The 17593-nt window shown below is 41.5% G+C and overlaps 1 protein-coding gene across 1 annotated transcript; it reads left to right on the top strand.

Annotated features, from left to right (window-relative positions):
* Positions 1 to 955: 955 nt before the first annotated feature.
* LOC145051878 (uncharacterized) lies at positions 956 to 3097 on the top strand. Its single transcript, XM_078999710.1, has 5 exons — positions 956 to 1250; positions 1414 to 1570; positions 1673 to 1723; positions 1848 to 1940; positions 2831 to 3097. Exons 1-5 carry the CDS (start codon positions 1105 to 1107, stop codon positions 2888 to 2890), a joined length of 507 nt encoding a protein of 168 aa, XP_078855836.1. The 5' UTR covers positions 956 to 1104; the 3' UTR covers positions 2891 to 3097.
* Positions 3098 to 17593: the final 14496 nt, after the last annotated feature.

Raw genomic sequence — 17593 nt, forward strand, 5'->3', positions numbered from 1 at the left:
GCCAGAGCCCGAACGGTGATTTCCCAAAATACCCTTACTTTTGTGTTATGAGATATTTATGATGCACTTTATGAGATATTATTGCATGCTAGAGACAGGCTAGGTATTTCATATCTTAGGACTAGAGTGGCTGATGCCTTAGCCTAGGACTTGTTTTTATGTGTGTTATGCTTTTGAGTATGTGATGAGTGAGAGTATCCAGTTAGAACCCATGAGGGGTAGAGTTACAGAGTTCGGTGATACTTTCGAGGATGAGCCGAGAAAGTGGAGTTATCACCGAAAGTGGAGTTATCACCGAGAGTGAGATATTTATGATGCACTTTATGAGATATTATTGCATGCTAGAGACATGCTAGGTATTTTATATCTTAGCACAGACCTAAGATGTACCTAGTATATATATATATATATATATATATATATATATATATATATATATATATATATATATATATATAATGTTTTTACTTATAAGTAGACTATAATATCAACACAATTGTTATATTCAATTTTGATTTTCTATTTATAAATAGATTATAATATAAAAGAATTATAAAGACATTATATTAAATAAAAAAACGATTTTAGTTGGATTGTTAACGAGAATGAAAGTTTGAATTTTATTGGGTTATTTTGATGGAAGAAAAAGAAATTAAAATTTTAATGAATATATTACCAAAGTAAATGTATTACCAGATTTTAATCACTTTTAACCCCTTTTTCTGTTTTTTATTTCTGTAAAAAAAATTGTTAGTTTATCATAAACGGGTCAGATTCGGACGGATCAATTGAAGAACCCATCTAACCAAAATAATTTGGCGTGTCGTTTTTTTGACCCAATTTATGTTTTTTGGCGTGGAAAGTGGAATTGCCAGCCGTATCCGTCCGTCGCCGACGTCCACCCATCCGCCAGAAAAATTGCGAGATGCTTTACTTTCACTGATTGCCACTCCAGCCGTCCACATCTACCGATTACAGTTCAATAAATTCATTGCGATCTTCAAATTTCATCGCCACAACACAATTGTTGTCGTTGATGTATGAGGGTTTTGGAAGATCTATACGATTAACAGCGAGAGGGGGGAGTTTGTTTCCGTTTTTGTAATGGACGAGGTGATCACAGCGGCTGATGCGTCTTCCAGTCTCCGTTCTTACTCATCAGAATCCTCCGTTTTGCCGTCCAATCTCCCTCTTCTTTCTGCTTTTCTGTCATTGTTTATCGCTCAGTTTCTTAAAGTGTTTACCCATTGGTACGTTCTCTATATCTCCTTCACGCGAATCTATTGTGTGTTTCCGATAAAACTCGGTTATTATTTGGATTTAGTGGTAGTTAGATTGGGTGTTTTTTTTAAGTATTGGGATTTATTTTAGTGTTGTCTTGGAAATTTAGTTTTTGTTTTTTTGGATGTGCAGGTTCAAAGAGAGGAAATGGGATACAAGAAGGATGCTTAGCTCAGGTGGCATGCCATCATCACATTCTGCAACTGTTACAGCTCTTACTGCATGCATAGGTTTACAAGAGGGCACTGGTTCATCATCATTTGCCATTGCAGTGGTTCTTTCATGTGTTGTACGTTTTTGTTTACTTAATAACTTCATATTAATATGCATCTATCAACATCTATATTCATCATTAACATCAATTTTACTTTTTTTTTTTTTCCTTTGACAGGTAATGTATGATGCAACTGGTGTTAGACTTCATGCTGGTCGACAAGCTGAGGTATATTCCTTTTATGTTTTGTCATTGTCAAATGTCAATGGCCTTTAACTTTTGACCTGTGACTTCTTTCATAAGTATTCTTGGATTGTTTGTATAAGAAAATCATTTGATTGTGTAAATGCAGTTATTGAATCAAATTGTCTGTGAGTTGCCTCCAGAACATCCACTTTCCAATGTCAGACCTCTACGAGATTCACTTGGTCACACTCCATTGCAGGTTTGGTTCAATCCAACTCTCTCTATATGTATTATTATTATTATTATTATTATTATTATTATTATTATTATTATTATTATTATTATTATGTAATCTACAATTCCATATTTCCATTGATTGTTTCAAAGATGATATTCCATTTTTCAAAAATGAAATTATTTGGGAATTACTAGACTCTTATGTCAAAATGCTTTTTTTTTTTCTCATCAAGTGTTGCTGTTTGGATAAATGATGCTTAAAAAATATTTGAGAAAATAAACGGTATACCTGAGAGATGGAAAGGAAAGAATGAGGGCAAATTTGTAAAAAGCTGGGACTTAATGGGAAAAGTCTCGTTTCCCTAACTTGCTCTATTAGCTCATTCTTTTTGCATTAAGTCAAAAAGAAACACACATACATAGCTTACCAGTCAATTAAGTTTATTATTATTATTGTTTTGTTTATTTATTTAGATAGATTAGCTTAGTGTCTTGAGTTCATAGCTTACAAGATTAAGTGGCTGTTTCTTTTTTACCTAATGAGCTTAATGTGTTAAGCACATAATCTAGATTTTTACTTAATCTGAACAGAATAACATTAATGGGTTAAGCCAGGCATAATGTATTAAAATACTAAGCCTTTACTTATTTGTCATTCTTCTTTTTTCCTCCCAACTCCTCTCATGCTAAAACTAATGAATATTGTTATGATTTAATAAGAGATATTGAAATTCTTTTTGAGAATGTAAGGATAAAATGATCATATTTTGTCTAATTCCATTTATCATTACCCATTGTCCTCATTAAGTAAGAAACAAACAAACAAACAGCATCTCATCTAGTTTCATGAAGTTTGAAAAAAAAAAAAAAAAAAACTTTGTAATGAGTAATGAATGGGTTGATTTGATGCAGGTTGCAGCAGGTGCAGTCCTGGGAATAGTGATGGCTTTTATAATGAAAATTTCAGCCTAACACTTCCTTCATTCATCATATGTTTCTTTGTTTATGCTCCATTATTTAAAATCAACTTTCCAAGATAACAAGCTTCTTTTTGACTCTACTTCTTGTATCATGAAACACATTGTCAAAACTTTGTCTAGTTTCAACTTTGAATTCATGATATATTTCCTATTATCCGTGTATAAATTCGTGTTATTATTATGGTTACTTGTTTTGGTATATGTATATCATATCAAATGTCTCCCATCTAAATATTGAAAAATCTATTGCTTTGACTTTTCAAACTCAAGATATGGCTTCTTCTTTTTTACTTGGAATGCTTGGAACCCGTACTGGATTGTCGGACCCGGTTGGGTTGCGGGTCCTTTTTGGATATCAGGTTTTCAAATGAGAACCGGAGCCTGTCCACACATTTTAGTAATGAAGCTTCCCAAACAAAATTTCTCTATTTTGTTGAATATGCGTGACTTTAGATAATACATGTTAATAAAAGTTTTCAAGAAAACAAACTCAGAAACTTGCAATTATTTTTGAATTTAAGACATGGGTTATACAACTACTTTGATTGATTGGCCCTCAAATTGTTTTTCTTTTTTCCTTCTAATTTGTAAATTGCATAACAATATGTAACAATAAATAAGTGTCTTCCTATGCAACCTTTTTGAACTAAGTTTATTGAAATTTAAGTCTTAATGGTGCACTAATTATGCATCATAACCAAAGTCTTGCGTAGTGATTTTGGATAATTTGTTGAACATGTGACCATTCATATTATCCTACTTTGTTTATATAAATTAAAACGAACTTAGGGCCGTTGGGTAGTAGTGAGTGTAAATCACGGATTACTAGAAATGTTTTGGACGCATCATGCTTTGAACTCTAGACATATTTATTGAATTTTGCACATCAATAACTAGGTTTTCATCTTCGAGGCACCTGCCACATACATTAATGTAAATGAACATAACGGACATGAACAATAGTTTGTTCATGTTCGTTTAATTACTAATTAACCGATTAAACAAAAAAATACGAACGGATTTTTTTCATATTCGTTTGTTTAACAAATTACATTGTTTGTTTTCGTTTGTTTATATTCGTTAAGATGCTAAACAAATATACATGAACGAGCATAAAAAAAAAACTTAAAAAAAGAAACATAAACGAATAAAGGTAAATGAACATAAACATCAAAATGAGAACCATATAAGTTGATTATCAACACGTTCGATTTGTTGATTTAATGTCCCTTTGATATTTTTATGAAATCTAAATGTTGTAAATATAAATAACTTCTAGAAGCTCCACTTCCACTTTTATATAAACTTAAATCATAACGTACAACCATGAATATAAATAAAACAAGACCATTCTTCATGATTGTTTATTTAACTAAATGAACTAAATATCGTTGATGTTCATTCATATCGAATAGTTTATAAACGGTACGGTCTACTGAACATTGGATAAAATAGAGTGAAAATGTGGAATGGTAATTTAAAGTTATTTTGGTAGTATATTTTCTTTAAACTACTAATTTATTCACATATGTTCACAACGGAACTTGAACCATCGAACTCAAAGAAAAAAAAACTGTTGGATCAAAAACCCTTCGGTCTTTTAATATGGTATTTATTAGTCCCTTAAATTTATTTTTCTTATATATTTGTCTCAAAAATTTCAATCGATGTTTTTTAGATGTCAAATATTAATAATTAACATAAAAAGTGTTTTTTTACCATTAATGTTAGTAATATTTTGAGTCAATAATACTAACAATTTTTATTCTACCAATATTTTTTGTCCTAAGTTTAATATTTTGTGCAATCAACCCACTTTATTAAATAAGGTTCCACTTTACTCCCTTTTATATATATATATATATATATATATATATATATATATATATATATATATATATATATATATATATATATATATATATATATATATATATATATATATATATTAATTATGAAAACCTATATGTGAGAACTATATAATGTTCATTTTGTTTTCTAATGGCTAGAGTAAAAATTGTTAAATTCCAATCCACATTCAAAATAATCATCTTTACGTAGATAAATGTTTTTACTCTGGTAAAAGCATATTTTTATATTTATGTTTTTTCCTTTTAAATAATTTTGATCTAACAATTTTCGACCTAATTTTAAGTTAAATTATTGGTATTTTGTAATTTGCAATTTGATTTCTTATTGTATTTTAAAGTTATGTTTTTGGTCATTAATATGATTTTTTTATAGTTTTCGTTTATTTTTGTCTGCCTCCTCCATATATAATTGTTTGGTTTGAATCTTATAAAAATAAAATTACGATCTAAACACGCTTCAAGGTTTAATCTATGTTGACAAAGTTTCACGAAACTTTATCCATATCACACTGCGTTTTTCAACATAGCGATTTCCGCAATATCGTGCGGAGGGTCCAAATCCTAATTATAGTTAACCTTTAAATTCTTGCTATTTTTGACTATTTTTTTTATTTAATCTCCAACATTGTATATTAAATTCGTAATGTTTATATACGATTTTATCGTTTTTATAATTATATATGTAATATTATACAAAAGATAAAAGCAAAATATGAACTCTATAGTATTTATTTTTAGTTTGGTGTATAATATTATATTGATTTTATTTAATGTAATTGTTAAGTTTTTATAAAATTTATAAATATTACATATGTCTAAAGGTAACAAATTAAGATGGGGGTTTCTAAATTATTTCACAAAGATGAACTCGTGAAAGTGTATAAGTTTATTTATTTATTTATTTTAAAATTAACTACTAAAAAAAATTATGCCTCTCAAGGGCCTGATCTTGGGTATTCCAAGACCAAATCTTACAAGATAACAACATAGTATGAATTTTGATTATGCTTTTGCATTGGCTTCTCTTCGTAATAAGCTTTCTGACTTTGACCTTAGCGGTTTTACCACTAAGGACACCGCCCACCCTAAATCTCATAATACACAAGCGAGTGAACTTTTTAGTAAAAATGTCCAAGATATGGAAATGCATCTCGACATGATGGCTCGACAGAACGCAATTTTTCAGTGTTTACGTGTACCACATGCTCAAGATTTTCTTCTAGTTATCCCCATAGATGGGTTTGGCCAACATATGTCTCCTATGAAGTATCGTACTATCCTCAAATATTGACTCATGATCCTAATATTTTCAGCTGACGAGATACGTCCGGTGTGCAGCAAGGTATGTTTGGACTCTTTTGGAAAGCATGCAGTTTATTGTAAAGAACTCTCAAGGTTCAAATACAAGCACAATATGGTTAGGGATGTGTTCTTTGACATATTTAAGTGTGTCAGGGTTTCCGTCAAGAAAGAAGCACCTGTGAATTTCTTGATTGACCCGGCAGAAGGAATATCAACCTTTAGATCGGCTGACGTTTTGATTTTTGGATGGGTTGGAGGGGAACACATATGTGTGGACCTTACAAGGGTATCTCCTCTTGTGGGCTTGAGGGATGAGGGTTTCACGGCGGGAAAGGTTGTTTTAAAAGCTGCTACAGACAAAATCACTAAACATGAGAAATCGTGCATGGAAAATCAACACATGTTCATACCATTTTCATTTGATATGTTCGGGTTCCTCGCGCTAGATGTGGTGGAACTTCTTAATAGAGTACAAAGGTAGATGCATAACAATGTTATATCTCATAGATCTATGGATGTAGTATTCAAAAGAATTGGTTTTAGCATACAAAAAGGCTTAGTGGTGCAACTTGTTACCCGTTTGCCATCGCACTCGTTTTATGATGATAACTAAGATATATTTAAAATGGTCAATGATTAGAGAATGTTGAAGTTAATAGTATCTTGTTTTGATAAAGTTAGTGAAAATTATATGACAAAGCAAAAAAATATATATTTACGAGATCAACAATAAGACATTGTAGCACCTGGTTCTTGGTATGTATTCTGTTATTAAATCTTCCTTATTTTTGCATTTTTGGCCTTGGACTCGGCGAGTCGAAGGACTGATTCGCCGAGTAGAAGCGGGATGAGGCGCAGGGTTTAAGTTGCGGACTCGGCAAATCGAGTCCCGGACTCGGCGAGTAGCCGCTGTTTGAACAAAAACCCTAATTCAGGGGTTTGCACCCTATTTAAACAACCTTATTTAGCCTCTTTTTCCCCCATTATGCTCCCAAACACTCCTCATAGCAAACCCTAGTCGTTTTGTGAAGATCTAAGGCTTTTTGAGTGATTCTTGTGAGTTTTGGTCTCAAGGAAGAAGGAAGAGCATGGAAGGATCAAGAGGGGACTGAAGGATTCGAGTTTGGTTCATCATTTGCAGTCTTTGGAAGGTATAAAGTTTAAACCTTGCTCATTCATTTGTTAGACCCCTCTTTGAGGTGATTGAGGGCTTTTATAAGCCATTTTTGGTGGCCAACCATGTTTGCAAACATGGTTGGGGGTTTGGGCTTCTGTATCATGTCATTTTATGAGCCACAAGTCAGATCTAGGTTGCTTTTTGCACCAAGGAAGGCCCCATGCAAAAAAGAACCATTTTAGAGCCTTTTTAGCTCAAATGTCCCATGCATGCACGTAAATTATATAACTTTACGTGCTAGATCAAGTTTAGGGGTCTGGATCTATCATTTGGTTAAGTGTTGTACATCAGAAGTCGAAGTTCTTAGTAAGGAATGTGATAGACTCAGCGAGTCCAAGGGTTTTGGTCCTATATCAGTGAAGGTCATAAGGACCAGTTGAGTGTGGAAGGGTTTTAGAGAGTCCTGGGGAGTGACTCCCACGTTCCGGACTAAGCAAAGTGTTCTGGGAGTTCATGGTACTCGGCGAGTGCATGAACGGACTCGGCGAGTCCAATACAATCTTCATGGAACTCGGCGAGTCGAGGACAAAACGTGTTCATAGGATGAAGAGTAACTCGACGAGTTGTTCATACAACTCGGCGAGTCAGGGCAGGACATGAGTATCAGTTGATGATGAACTCGACGAGTTGTTCATACAACTCGGCGAGTCGGATGAGGATTCAGTCGGTGTTCATTTGGAAGGAAAACTCGTCGAGTCATCGCCTAACTCGACAAGTAGAGACGGTTATGAGGTCTGATGGAAGGATAGGGACTCAGCGAGTTAGGTCAACTGGAAGTTGACTTTGACTTTGACTTGGTCAAGGGGTAAAATGGTCATTTTACCCTAAGGGTAGATGTCAGTTTCTGACTAAGTGTTTTGTGGGAATTTTATCCGGAGGATTTCTGGAGCAGCAGTGGCAGCAGTCAGAGGATTCCCGTGCAGTTCAGCAGCTACGAGGTGAGTTACCTTCCAGTAGGGTTGGGTCTAAGGCCACAATGCCGCCCCACCATTGAGGAGTATTTAGAAGATAGTTGTCTTTGTGATAATTTATCTTGGCCTGGTATGCGTTTGGTTATGAGTTATATCTGTATGATATGTTGCATGATAGGGATAGTTTCCCTGATAGTGGTCCTTAGGACCAAGGGGTAGGTCAGTACCCGGATATGTCTGAATGTGTGCTTATATCTTGGTATTGTATGCTAGTGGTAGGGGTGGAATAGTCCCCAGTTACTGGTTGAAAGATACCGATGACGATTACCGGTTGAAAGATACCGATGATGATTACCGGTTGAAAGATACGGATGGTATTGTATGGTATGTGGTTTGATGGGGGAACTCACTAAGCTTTGTGCTTACGGTTTCAGTTTTTGGTTTCAGGTACCTCTTCATCTAAGGGGAAGGAGCCGGCGGCGTAGCATGGCATCACACACACTCACATATGATTTCCGCACGGTGTTTTCTGGGATTGTACTCTGATATGACATTTGTTCATGGTTATGGGTTTCAAATATGATACTTGGTTTTGAGTTGACGTGTTTATACAATATTTTCTAATGAAGGTTTATGAATTAATTAATAAAAAACGAAATTTTGTTTTGGGCTGTAATTTGGGATGTTACAAGTTGGTATCAAAGCCCTGGTTTGAGGGATTCGGACACGCCCTCGGGGGTGTCTGGACTCAAACTAAGGGGATAAAGGATTTTTTTACAATAAAATGGTTTTCTAAAAATCTAAGCGAAAAGATTTTACAAAAACAAGGTGTGTGATGCATGCGACCGGCCGGGCTCAAGTAAGTTTTCCCCAAGATACCCATACATGTTGTGTTATGCTATATGGCTTGATTTAGAATTGCATGCTAGAATAGGACTAAGGATCTAAGAAGATGCCCTATGTGCCTGATATATGATTCTGATAATCGCATGCTAGTTAGGGCTAAGGATCTAGGAGGATGCCTTATATGCCTATTGTATGAGCTGTATGCTAGGGCTGTTTAGTCAGCAGAAGGATGGCCTGTATAGGTTATGCCTGATTTGGTTACTCGATGCACGAATGTTGCTTGCTTTGTGCTATAGGGGTTCTTGCTATTTCCAACTAACTAAGGAGCGGATATGTAACAGTACCTGCAAGTTAGTTAGGGGGAAATGGTAGGGGCTCCTGTGCAGCTGATGGCGGAGAGTAGGTCGGAGAGTGCCTTAGGGAAGCCTAGGATGAGGTTAGTGGAAAGGGGTATCGGTAAAGGGACCTGGTGAAGTCAAAGAAATCCTTGAGGAAAGCACGGGTAGATGTGGAAGGTAGTATGGGCTCGTACTACTGAAAGCAGAGGACCCGTACTCGAATCAAGGAGGGCCTAGATGAAATTGGGAACCTTGGGGAGTGTGTTAGATGTCTCGAGTACATGTATGATCCTAACGTTTGTGAGTGTGTTTTCAGTATGGTGACCACACGACTTGGAGCAGGAGGTTCCGGATCAGGATCAGGATCGGGATCGGGTTCGGGATCCGAGCAGGTTGATGACGGGCTACGCGAGTTCATCGCGTCTGAGATCACGAGAGGAATCCTTGAGTCGACCCCTATCATCTTCGGGTCGATCAAGGAGGGGATTGTTGAGCTGATGGAGGATCGCCTCCGATCATTCAGGAGTGATATGGCGTCTAGCCAGATGGGTACGCGCACACTGTCCTTTAAGGACTTTCGTGGGAGTGGTGCGCCAGATTTCCATGGGGCGAAAGACCCCATTGCTGCTAGGAGATGGATCGCAGACATTGAGTCTGCGCAGCTGACGAGCTTCTGCCCAGAGGGGTCGAAGGTGAGATATGCAGCAGGATGCCTGCGAGATAGGGCTAGGGATTGGTGGGAGTCTGTTGGAGACTCATTGGGAGCCTCGACTGTTGAGGCTATGACTTGGTCGGATTTTGTGACCAGATTCAGAGCGGAGTTTGCGCTAGCTGTAGAGCTTTAGCGGTTGGCCAGGGAGTTTTTGGATATGAGGCAGACTACGGAGACTGTGGCGAAAGTCACCGCCAAGTTCCGGGAGAGGGCATTGCTGGTGCCCTAGAATGCGGGTGATGAGGATATGAGGAGGACCCGCTACCACGACATGCTACGAGCTGACATTCGGGAGCATGTTAGTTTTTTCGGCTTGCCCTACCTTGGATTCCATGATTTCCAGGGCTAGGGAGAGGGAGATTGATCTGGAGCACGTCCAGAAGAGGAAGTCAGTGGAGGGGCTGACGACTAGGGCTTCGGGGAAGAAGCCCAAGAGATCTGATGGTAGGCCGAAAGGCCAGGCAGGACGGGACCGCTGCGGGAAATGTGGTCGGTCATACGAGGGAGCTTGTCGCACTGGGCTGGGTTCAGGCTGCTATAAGTGTGGAAAGGTGGGGCATTTTGGCAGGGATTGTACTGGCCCCGCCCCTGCAGTACAGATGACACACCTGATTTGCTTCCATTGTAATCAGAGGGGCCACAAAAGGGCCAATTGCCCAAGATTGACAGCAGCGTCAGCAGCAGTGCTAGCGACAGCGCCGGTCTCAACGACGGCGCGGGTTACAGATGGCCAGAAGGTCAAGGCAGAGGTTCCAGTGGTATGGAGCCGAGCATTTCAGCTGACAACCGAGGAGGCACGCGCTCCATCCAATGTGGTGACGGGTATGATTCTTTCCCTCCAATCTTTTTCTTGTTGTGATTGTGTTATTGATATGTGCTCTATTTAGGATCGTTCCATGTGAACGACATCCCGGTTCTGGTTTTGTTTGACTCGGGCGCTACCCGATCATTTGTGTCTCTTGCGCTTAGCAAGAGATTTTCCGAGTCTTCGGGCATGTTGGATTGCCCTCTAGAGGTAGAGATTACCGACGACCGTTCGGTGCGGGCATCGATGGTATTTCGAGATTGTGTGCTGAGGTTATTTGAGGAGCGCTACTTGGTAGACCTGGTTCCCATTCCATTGCGTGGAAACAAGGGGATTATAGGCATGGATTGGCTCAGCCTTAATGGGGCAGTGATCGACTGCGCGCAGCAGTTGGTGCGAGTCAGGACCCCAAGTGGGGGAGAGCTGGTGATTCAGGGTGAGAGGCCACAATGAGGACCAACTTTATGTTCAGCAGCGAGATCTAGGCATTACCTTCAGCAGGGTTGCACAGGTTATGTCGCGTATGTTATGGATACCCGGAAAACGGGTAGGGCGACAGTGGACGATGTACCTGTGGTACGGGAGTTTGCGGACGTATTCCCTGAGGAGTTGCCTGGGATACCTCCGGAGCAACAGGTAGAATTCAGGATCGACCTAGGTCCTGGTGCGGCTCCGATAGCCAAGGCACCGTATCGGTTGGCTCCTCCTGAGATGCAGGAGTTGTCTACACAGCTGCAGGAGTTGTTAGACAAGGGTTTCATTAGACCGAGCAGTTCACCCTGGGGAGCCCTGATTCTGTTTGTGAGGAAGAAGGATAGGTCGCATCGGATGTGTATAGATTATCGGGAGCTGAACAAGGTAACGGTGAAGAACCGCTACCCACTTCCGAGGATTGATGACCTCTTTGACCAGCTTCACGGAGCATCTTGGTTCTCCAAGATTGATTTGCGTTCAGGGTATCATCAGATGAGGGTCAGAGAGGAGGATGTGCAAAAGACTGCGTTTCGGACGCGTTATGGCCACTATGAGTTTGTGGTGATGCCTTTCGGGCTCACCAATGCTCCTGCCGCATTCATGATCTCATGAACCGCGTGTGTAGACCGATGTTGGATCGGTCTGTGATAGTATTTATTGATGACATCTTGGTTTATTCCAAGACGCAGGAGCAGCATGAGGAGCATCTGCGGGAGGTTCTGGAGACTTTGAGGAGGGAGAACTTGTATGCTAAGTTCCCCAAGTGTGAGTTCTAGTTGCGCGAGGTGCAGTTTCTTGGGCACCTTGTCAACCAGAACGGGATTTCGGTAGATTCGGCTAAAGTGGAGGCCGTGATGAGTTGGGAGGTTCCGAGATCTCCATCCGAGATTCGGAGCTTTCTAGGTTTGGAAGGCTACTATCGGAGATTCATTCAGGACTTCTCCAAGATAGCAGTTCCGCTCACCCGACTGACTAAGAAGTCGGTGGTGTATCGCTGGGGGCCTGAGCAGCAGGCCGCATTTGAGACGCTAAGACAGAGATTGTGCGAGGCGCCAATTTTAGCCCTGCCAGAGGGCATGGAGGATTTTGTTGTGTACTGCGATGCATCCATCGCAGGATTGGGCACGATATTGATGCAAAGAGGGCATGTCATCGCCTACGCGTCGAGGCAGCTGAAGCCTCACGAGGCGAACTACCCGACGCATGATTTGGAGTTGGGGGCTATTGTGTTTGCCCTCAAGATTTGGAGGCATTACCTCTATGGGGTTCGTTGTACGATTTACACGGATCACAAGAGTTTGAGGTGTCTCATGGACCAGCCAAATCTGAATATGAGGCAGCGTCGGTGGCTTGATGTGGTGAAGGATTATGATTGTGAGATCCTCTACCATCCGGGGAAGGCCAATGTCGTGGCCGATGCGCTTACCCACAAGGCAGAGCCGATCAGGGATATCTGTCTAAGGATGACAGTGGTGACTCCGTTTCTGGAGCGGATCCGGGAGGCTCGGCAGGAGGCTATGAAGGAGGAACATCGGAAGAGTGAGCGGATTGTGGGGCAGGTTTCCTCCTTCGACTATGATAGCCAAGGGTTATTGACTCTTCACCATAAGGTGTGGGTCCCTTATCATGGAGGAGTGCGCCAGGTCCTGATGGAGGAGGCGCACAAATCCCGATTCTCCATTCATCCCGGGGCAACGAAGATGTATAGGGATCTTCGTCTGGACTATTGGTGGCCCTGCATGAAGCGGGATGTGGCATGGTACGTGGAGCGATGCTTGATCTACAAGAAGGTCAAGGCCGAGCATCAGAGACCTCACGGCAAAATGCAACCGTTGGATATCCCGCTGTGGAAATGGGAGGATATTACGATGGATTTTATCACGAAGCTTCCCAGGACCGCGCGGGGGATGGATTCAGTATGGGTCATCGTGGATCGATTGACCAAAAGTGCCTACTTTATTCCGATTCAGGAGAGCATCTCGGCCGAGAAATTGGCCGATATCTATCTCAGGGGGTGGTGGCGCGACACGGAGTGCCGGTTTCGGTGATTTCGGATAAAGACGTGCGGTTTACTTCCAGGTTTTGGAAGAGGTTTCATGACCAGCTGGGTACTCGTCTGCACTTTAGCACCGCTTTTCACCCGCAGACGAATGGCCAGAGCGAGCGGACCATCCAGACTCTGGAGGATATGCTGCGGGCATGCGTTTTAGATTTCGGAGGTAGTTAGGATACCTACCTCTCGTTGGTGGAGTTCTCGTATAATAACAGCTATCATGCGAGTATCGACCGTCCTCCCTTCGAGATGTTGTATGGGAGGAGGTGCAGGACCCCGATATGTTGGGGCGAGGTTGGCTAGAGAGTCATGGGGAGCACCAAAGTAGTGCTCAAGACGACGGAGAAGATTCAGCAGGTCCGGAGCAGGCTTCAGACTGCTCAGAGTCGGCAGAAAAGTTATGCTGACAAGCGCCGATCAGAACTGGAATTCCAGGTCGGGGATATGGTTCTCCTAAAGGTGTCTCCATGGAAGGGCTTCATCCGATTCAGGAAGCGGGGCAACTTGGGCCCAAGGTATATCGGACCATTCAGGGTTGTAGCTTGGGTGGGCAAGGTGGCGTACCGGATGGATCTGCCAGCCGAGCTTAGTCAGATCCACAGCACTTTCCACGTCTCTCAGCTGCGGAAGTGCCTAGTGGACAATACGGCGGTGGTACCCTTAGAGGACATTCAGGTTGATGGCAGCCTGAATTACATCGAGCACCCGGTGGCGATCCTTGACCGGAAGTCGAAGGATCTGAGGAGCAAAAGAGTAGAACTCGTGAAGGTGCAGTGGCAGCACCGAAAGGGGTCGGAGTGGACTTGGGAGATGGTGGATGAGATGATGGAGCACTACCTCGAGCTGTTTCAGGATCGAGCGACAGACTTCGAGGACGAAGTCTAAAATAAGTTGGGGATATTTGTAGCACCTGGTCGAGTAGAAGCGGGATGAGGTGCAGGATTTAAGTTGCGGACTCGGCGAGTCGAGTCCCGGACTCAGCGAGTAGCCGTTGTTTGGACAAAAACCCAAATCTAGGGGTTTGCACCCTATTTAAACAACCTTATGCAGCCTCCTTTTCCCCTTTATGCTCCCAAACACTCCTCATAGCAAACCCTAGCCGTTTTGTGAAGATCTAAGGCTTTTTGAGTGATTATTGTGAGTTTTGGTCTCAAGGAAGAAGGAAGAGCATGGAAGGATCAAGAGGGGACTGAAGGATTCGAGTTTGGTTCATCATTTGTAGTCTTTGGAAGGTATAAAGTCTGAACCTTGCTCATTCATTTTTTTAGACCCCTCTTTGAGGTGATTTAGGGCTTTTATAAGCCATTTTTGGTGGCCAACCATGTTTGCAAACGTGGTTGGGGGTTTGGTGTAACACCCGAAATCAGAAAGATCAAGAAAAGAAAGGAGAAACCCTAAGTTAAAGAGGGTTGACTCGGCGAGTCTGTAGCCCAACTCGTCGAGTAGAGACGGGATTTCGAGCACGTGTAAGTCGGCAACTCGACGAGTCCATATCCGGGACTCGGCGAGTCTGCCTGCCAGGAAGAAACCCTAAATCCCCGGGTTTGCTCACTATTTAAGCAATGTTATGTGCCCCCAAACTCACCTCCTTCACCCTCAGAGAGCTTGTGAGAAACCCTAAACCATCCCTTGTATGATCTAAGTGTTTTTGTGTGGATTCTTGAAGGATTAAAGAAGAAAAAGAAGAAAGGACCAAAAAGAGGAAGTGTAGAGCAAAGATCCAAGGCCAAAGTCAGAGTTCATTAAAGTATGTCTCGGAATTATCCTGTTTTGTGCTTAAAACCTCCATTAGAACACCTCTAAGGCTAGTTTAATGTATTTTCCAAGCTTTATAGTTGTATGGATGCCTTGTTGGGTCGAGATATCCCTAGATCTGTTCATTTAGGAGTGTTAGAACCCTGATCTAGTGCCTTTTCGAAGTTTCCTTGCTTGAGTACCCTAGATCTTGCCTTTATTGTGCTTTTTGAGCCTTTTAATCTTCATGGGTGCATATGGGCATGTAAAGATAGAATCTTTACGTGTTAATCGAGCTAAGGGAGCCCAGATCTATAAGTTTTATGCGTTGGGTTCAAGCAGAATCGAGTTTAGAGTAGCTGCATGCATGCGACTCAGCGAGTCGGAAGAACGACTCGGCGAGTCGAGTCGCGAGTCCCCGATTTCTCCCCTTTTGAGTGATGCCGAGTGGGGACCAGTGAGTAGTAGAGTGGACTCAGTGAGTTGGAGGTCAGACTCAGTAATGGAGGGACTCGACGAGTTGTTCATACAACTCGGCGAGTCCAAGGCAATCTTCTTAGCTCAAGAACAACACGTCGAGTTGTTCATACGACTCAGCGAGTCGGATGCAGATAGCCTGAGTTCTAGAATCGAAAGGGAACTCGTCGAGTTGATGCCATACTCGACGAGTAGCCGCGAGTAGGGTTGAGAAGTGAGAATAGAGACTCGGCGAGTCAGGTCAACTGTAGGTTGACTTTGACCGGGAGAGTTGACTTTGACTAGGGGTAAAAGAGTCATTTTACCCCAATTCAGTTATTAGTATTTGATTGAGTGTGTTTATGGAATTGTAGTCGGGGAGATACCGGAGCAGCAACAGATAGCTTCCAAAGCCATACACTCAGCAGCCAGTTCACGAGGTGAGTTTCCTTCCAGTAGGAACGGGTCTAAGGCCACAATGTCGGCCCGTTTAGCTACCAGTAGTTTCCGGATTTTGATCCGATGCAGTAGTTAGTATGTTTGATGCCTTCGTGGCTCAGACAAGATTTATGTGTTATGTGTTCTGGGCTACGGCCCGATGCACTATGTAGTATATGTGTGTTCATGCTAGTTGATATGTTTATGTTATGTGATGTTCAGTTAGTTCCGGACTTTGGTCCGATGCAGGGGGCAAGGCCCCAGTTAGTCCGGACTTCGGTCCGATGCAGGGGACAAGGTCCCAGTCAGTTAGTCCGGACTTCGGTCCGATGCAGGGGACAAGGTCCCAGTCAGTTTCTGTACTTCGGTCCGATGCAGGGGGCAAGGCCCCAGTTAGTCCGGACTTCGGTCCGATGCAGGGGACATGGTCCCAGCCAGTTAGTCCGGACTTCGGTCCGATGCAGGGGAAAAGGTCCCAGTCAGTTTCCGGACTTCGGTCCGATGCAGGGGGCAAGGCCCCAGTTAGTCCGGACTTCGGTCCGATGCAGTGGGCAAGGCCCAGTATGTGCTTTATATGTTGTTGTATGGTATGTGGTAGATTGGGGGAGCTCACTAAGCTTCGTACTTAAGGTATTCAGTTTTGGTTTCAGATACTCAGTTTTCAAAAGAGGAGCTCGGGAAGATTGCAGTGCACACACCATAGTCAGTTAGCCTGGGAATGTTTGACTCTGATAATGAGATTATGTTTTGAATTTAATACTCGAAAGTTATGTTATGACTTATGATACGTTTTTATAAATCTGGTTTTAGTAATGTTTTAAAATGAAATTTTTAGTCAGGATTTTTGGGTCGTTACAAGTTGGTATCAGAGCCTTGGTTTGAGGGATTCGGACATACCCTCGGGTGTGTCTGAACTCAAACTAAGGGATTGGTATGAAGGTTTTCAAAAGGAAAAGACAGTTTTGAAAAAGGAGTTTGAGAAAAGAAAAGAGTTTCAGAAAAAGCAAAAAGAATATTTAGAAAGTAAATAACTTGAAAAGAGAAAAAGGGTGTGGTGCTTGCAATCAGCCAAGCTCAAGTAAGTACTCCCAAATTACCGATACAAGTTACGTTATGATTATCAGTATTAGTATCAGTTTCAGTATCAGCTTCTGTTTCAGTTTCAGTTTTTGTTTCAGCTTCAGTTTCAGTAGAACAGCATGCTAGAATAGGACTAAGGATCTAGGATGATGCCTTATGTGCCTGCTTTATGTGTTTCAGCTTGATAAGAATTTCATGCTAGTGATGAGTAGACAGTAATAGGATAGCTTGTGTAGGTTATGCCTGATAGTATGAGCTTAGCATTGTATGCTAGTACAGTTTCTTGTTATGAGAATAGTTTTGCCTGAGTATGTTTCCTTTATCCGAATGTTGCTTGCTTTGTGCTTTGTGGGACTCTGAGTGATGGGAGTTAACCATTAGGTGAATACGTCATATCACATGTGAGCAGGGTTTAATAATCTCAGAGTGCTGGATTTGGCCCTATTGCGCAGCTCTCGTTTGAGTCTAACCGTTGTAGGGACGAGACTTTTACTCGAA

The sequence above is a fragment of the Lactuca serriola genome, chromosome 5, assembly GCF_051521515.1.
Source record: "Lactuca serriola cultivar US96UC23 chromosome 5, Lser_US96UC23_V15, whole genome shotgun sequence".
Classification (NCBI taxonomy): Eukaryota; Viridiplantae; Streptophyta; class Magnoliopsida; order Asterales; family Asteraceae; genus Lactuca; species Lactuca serriola.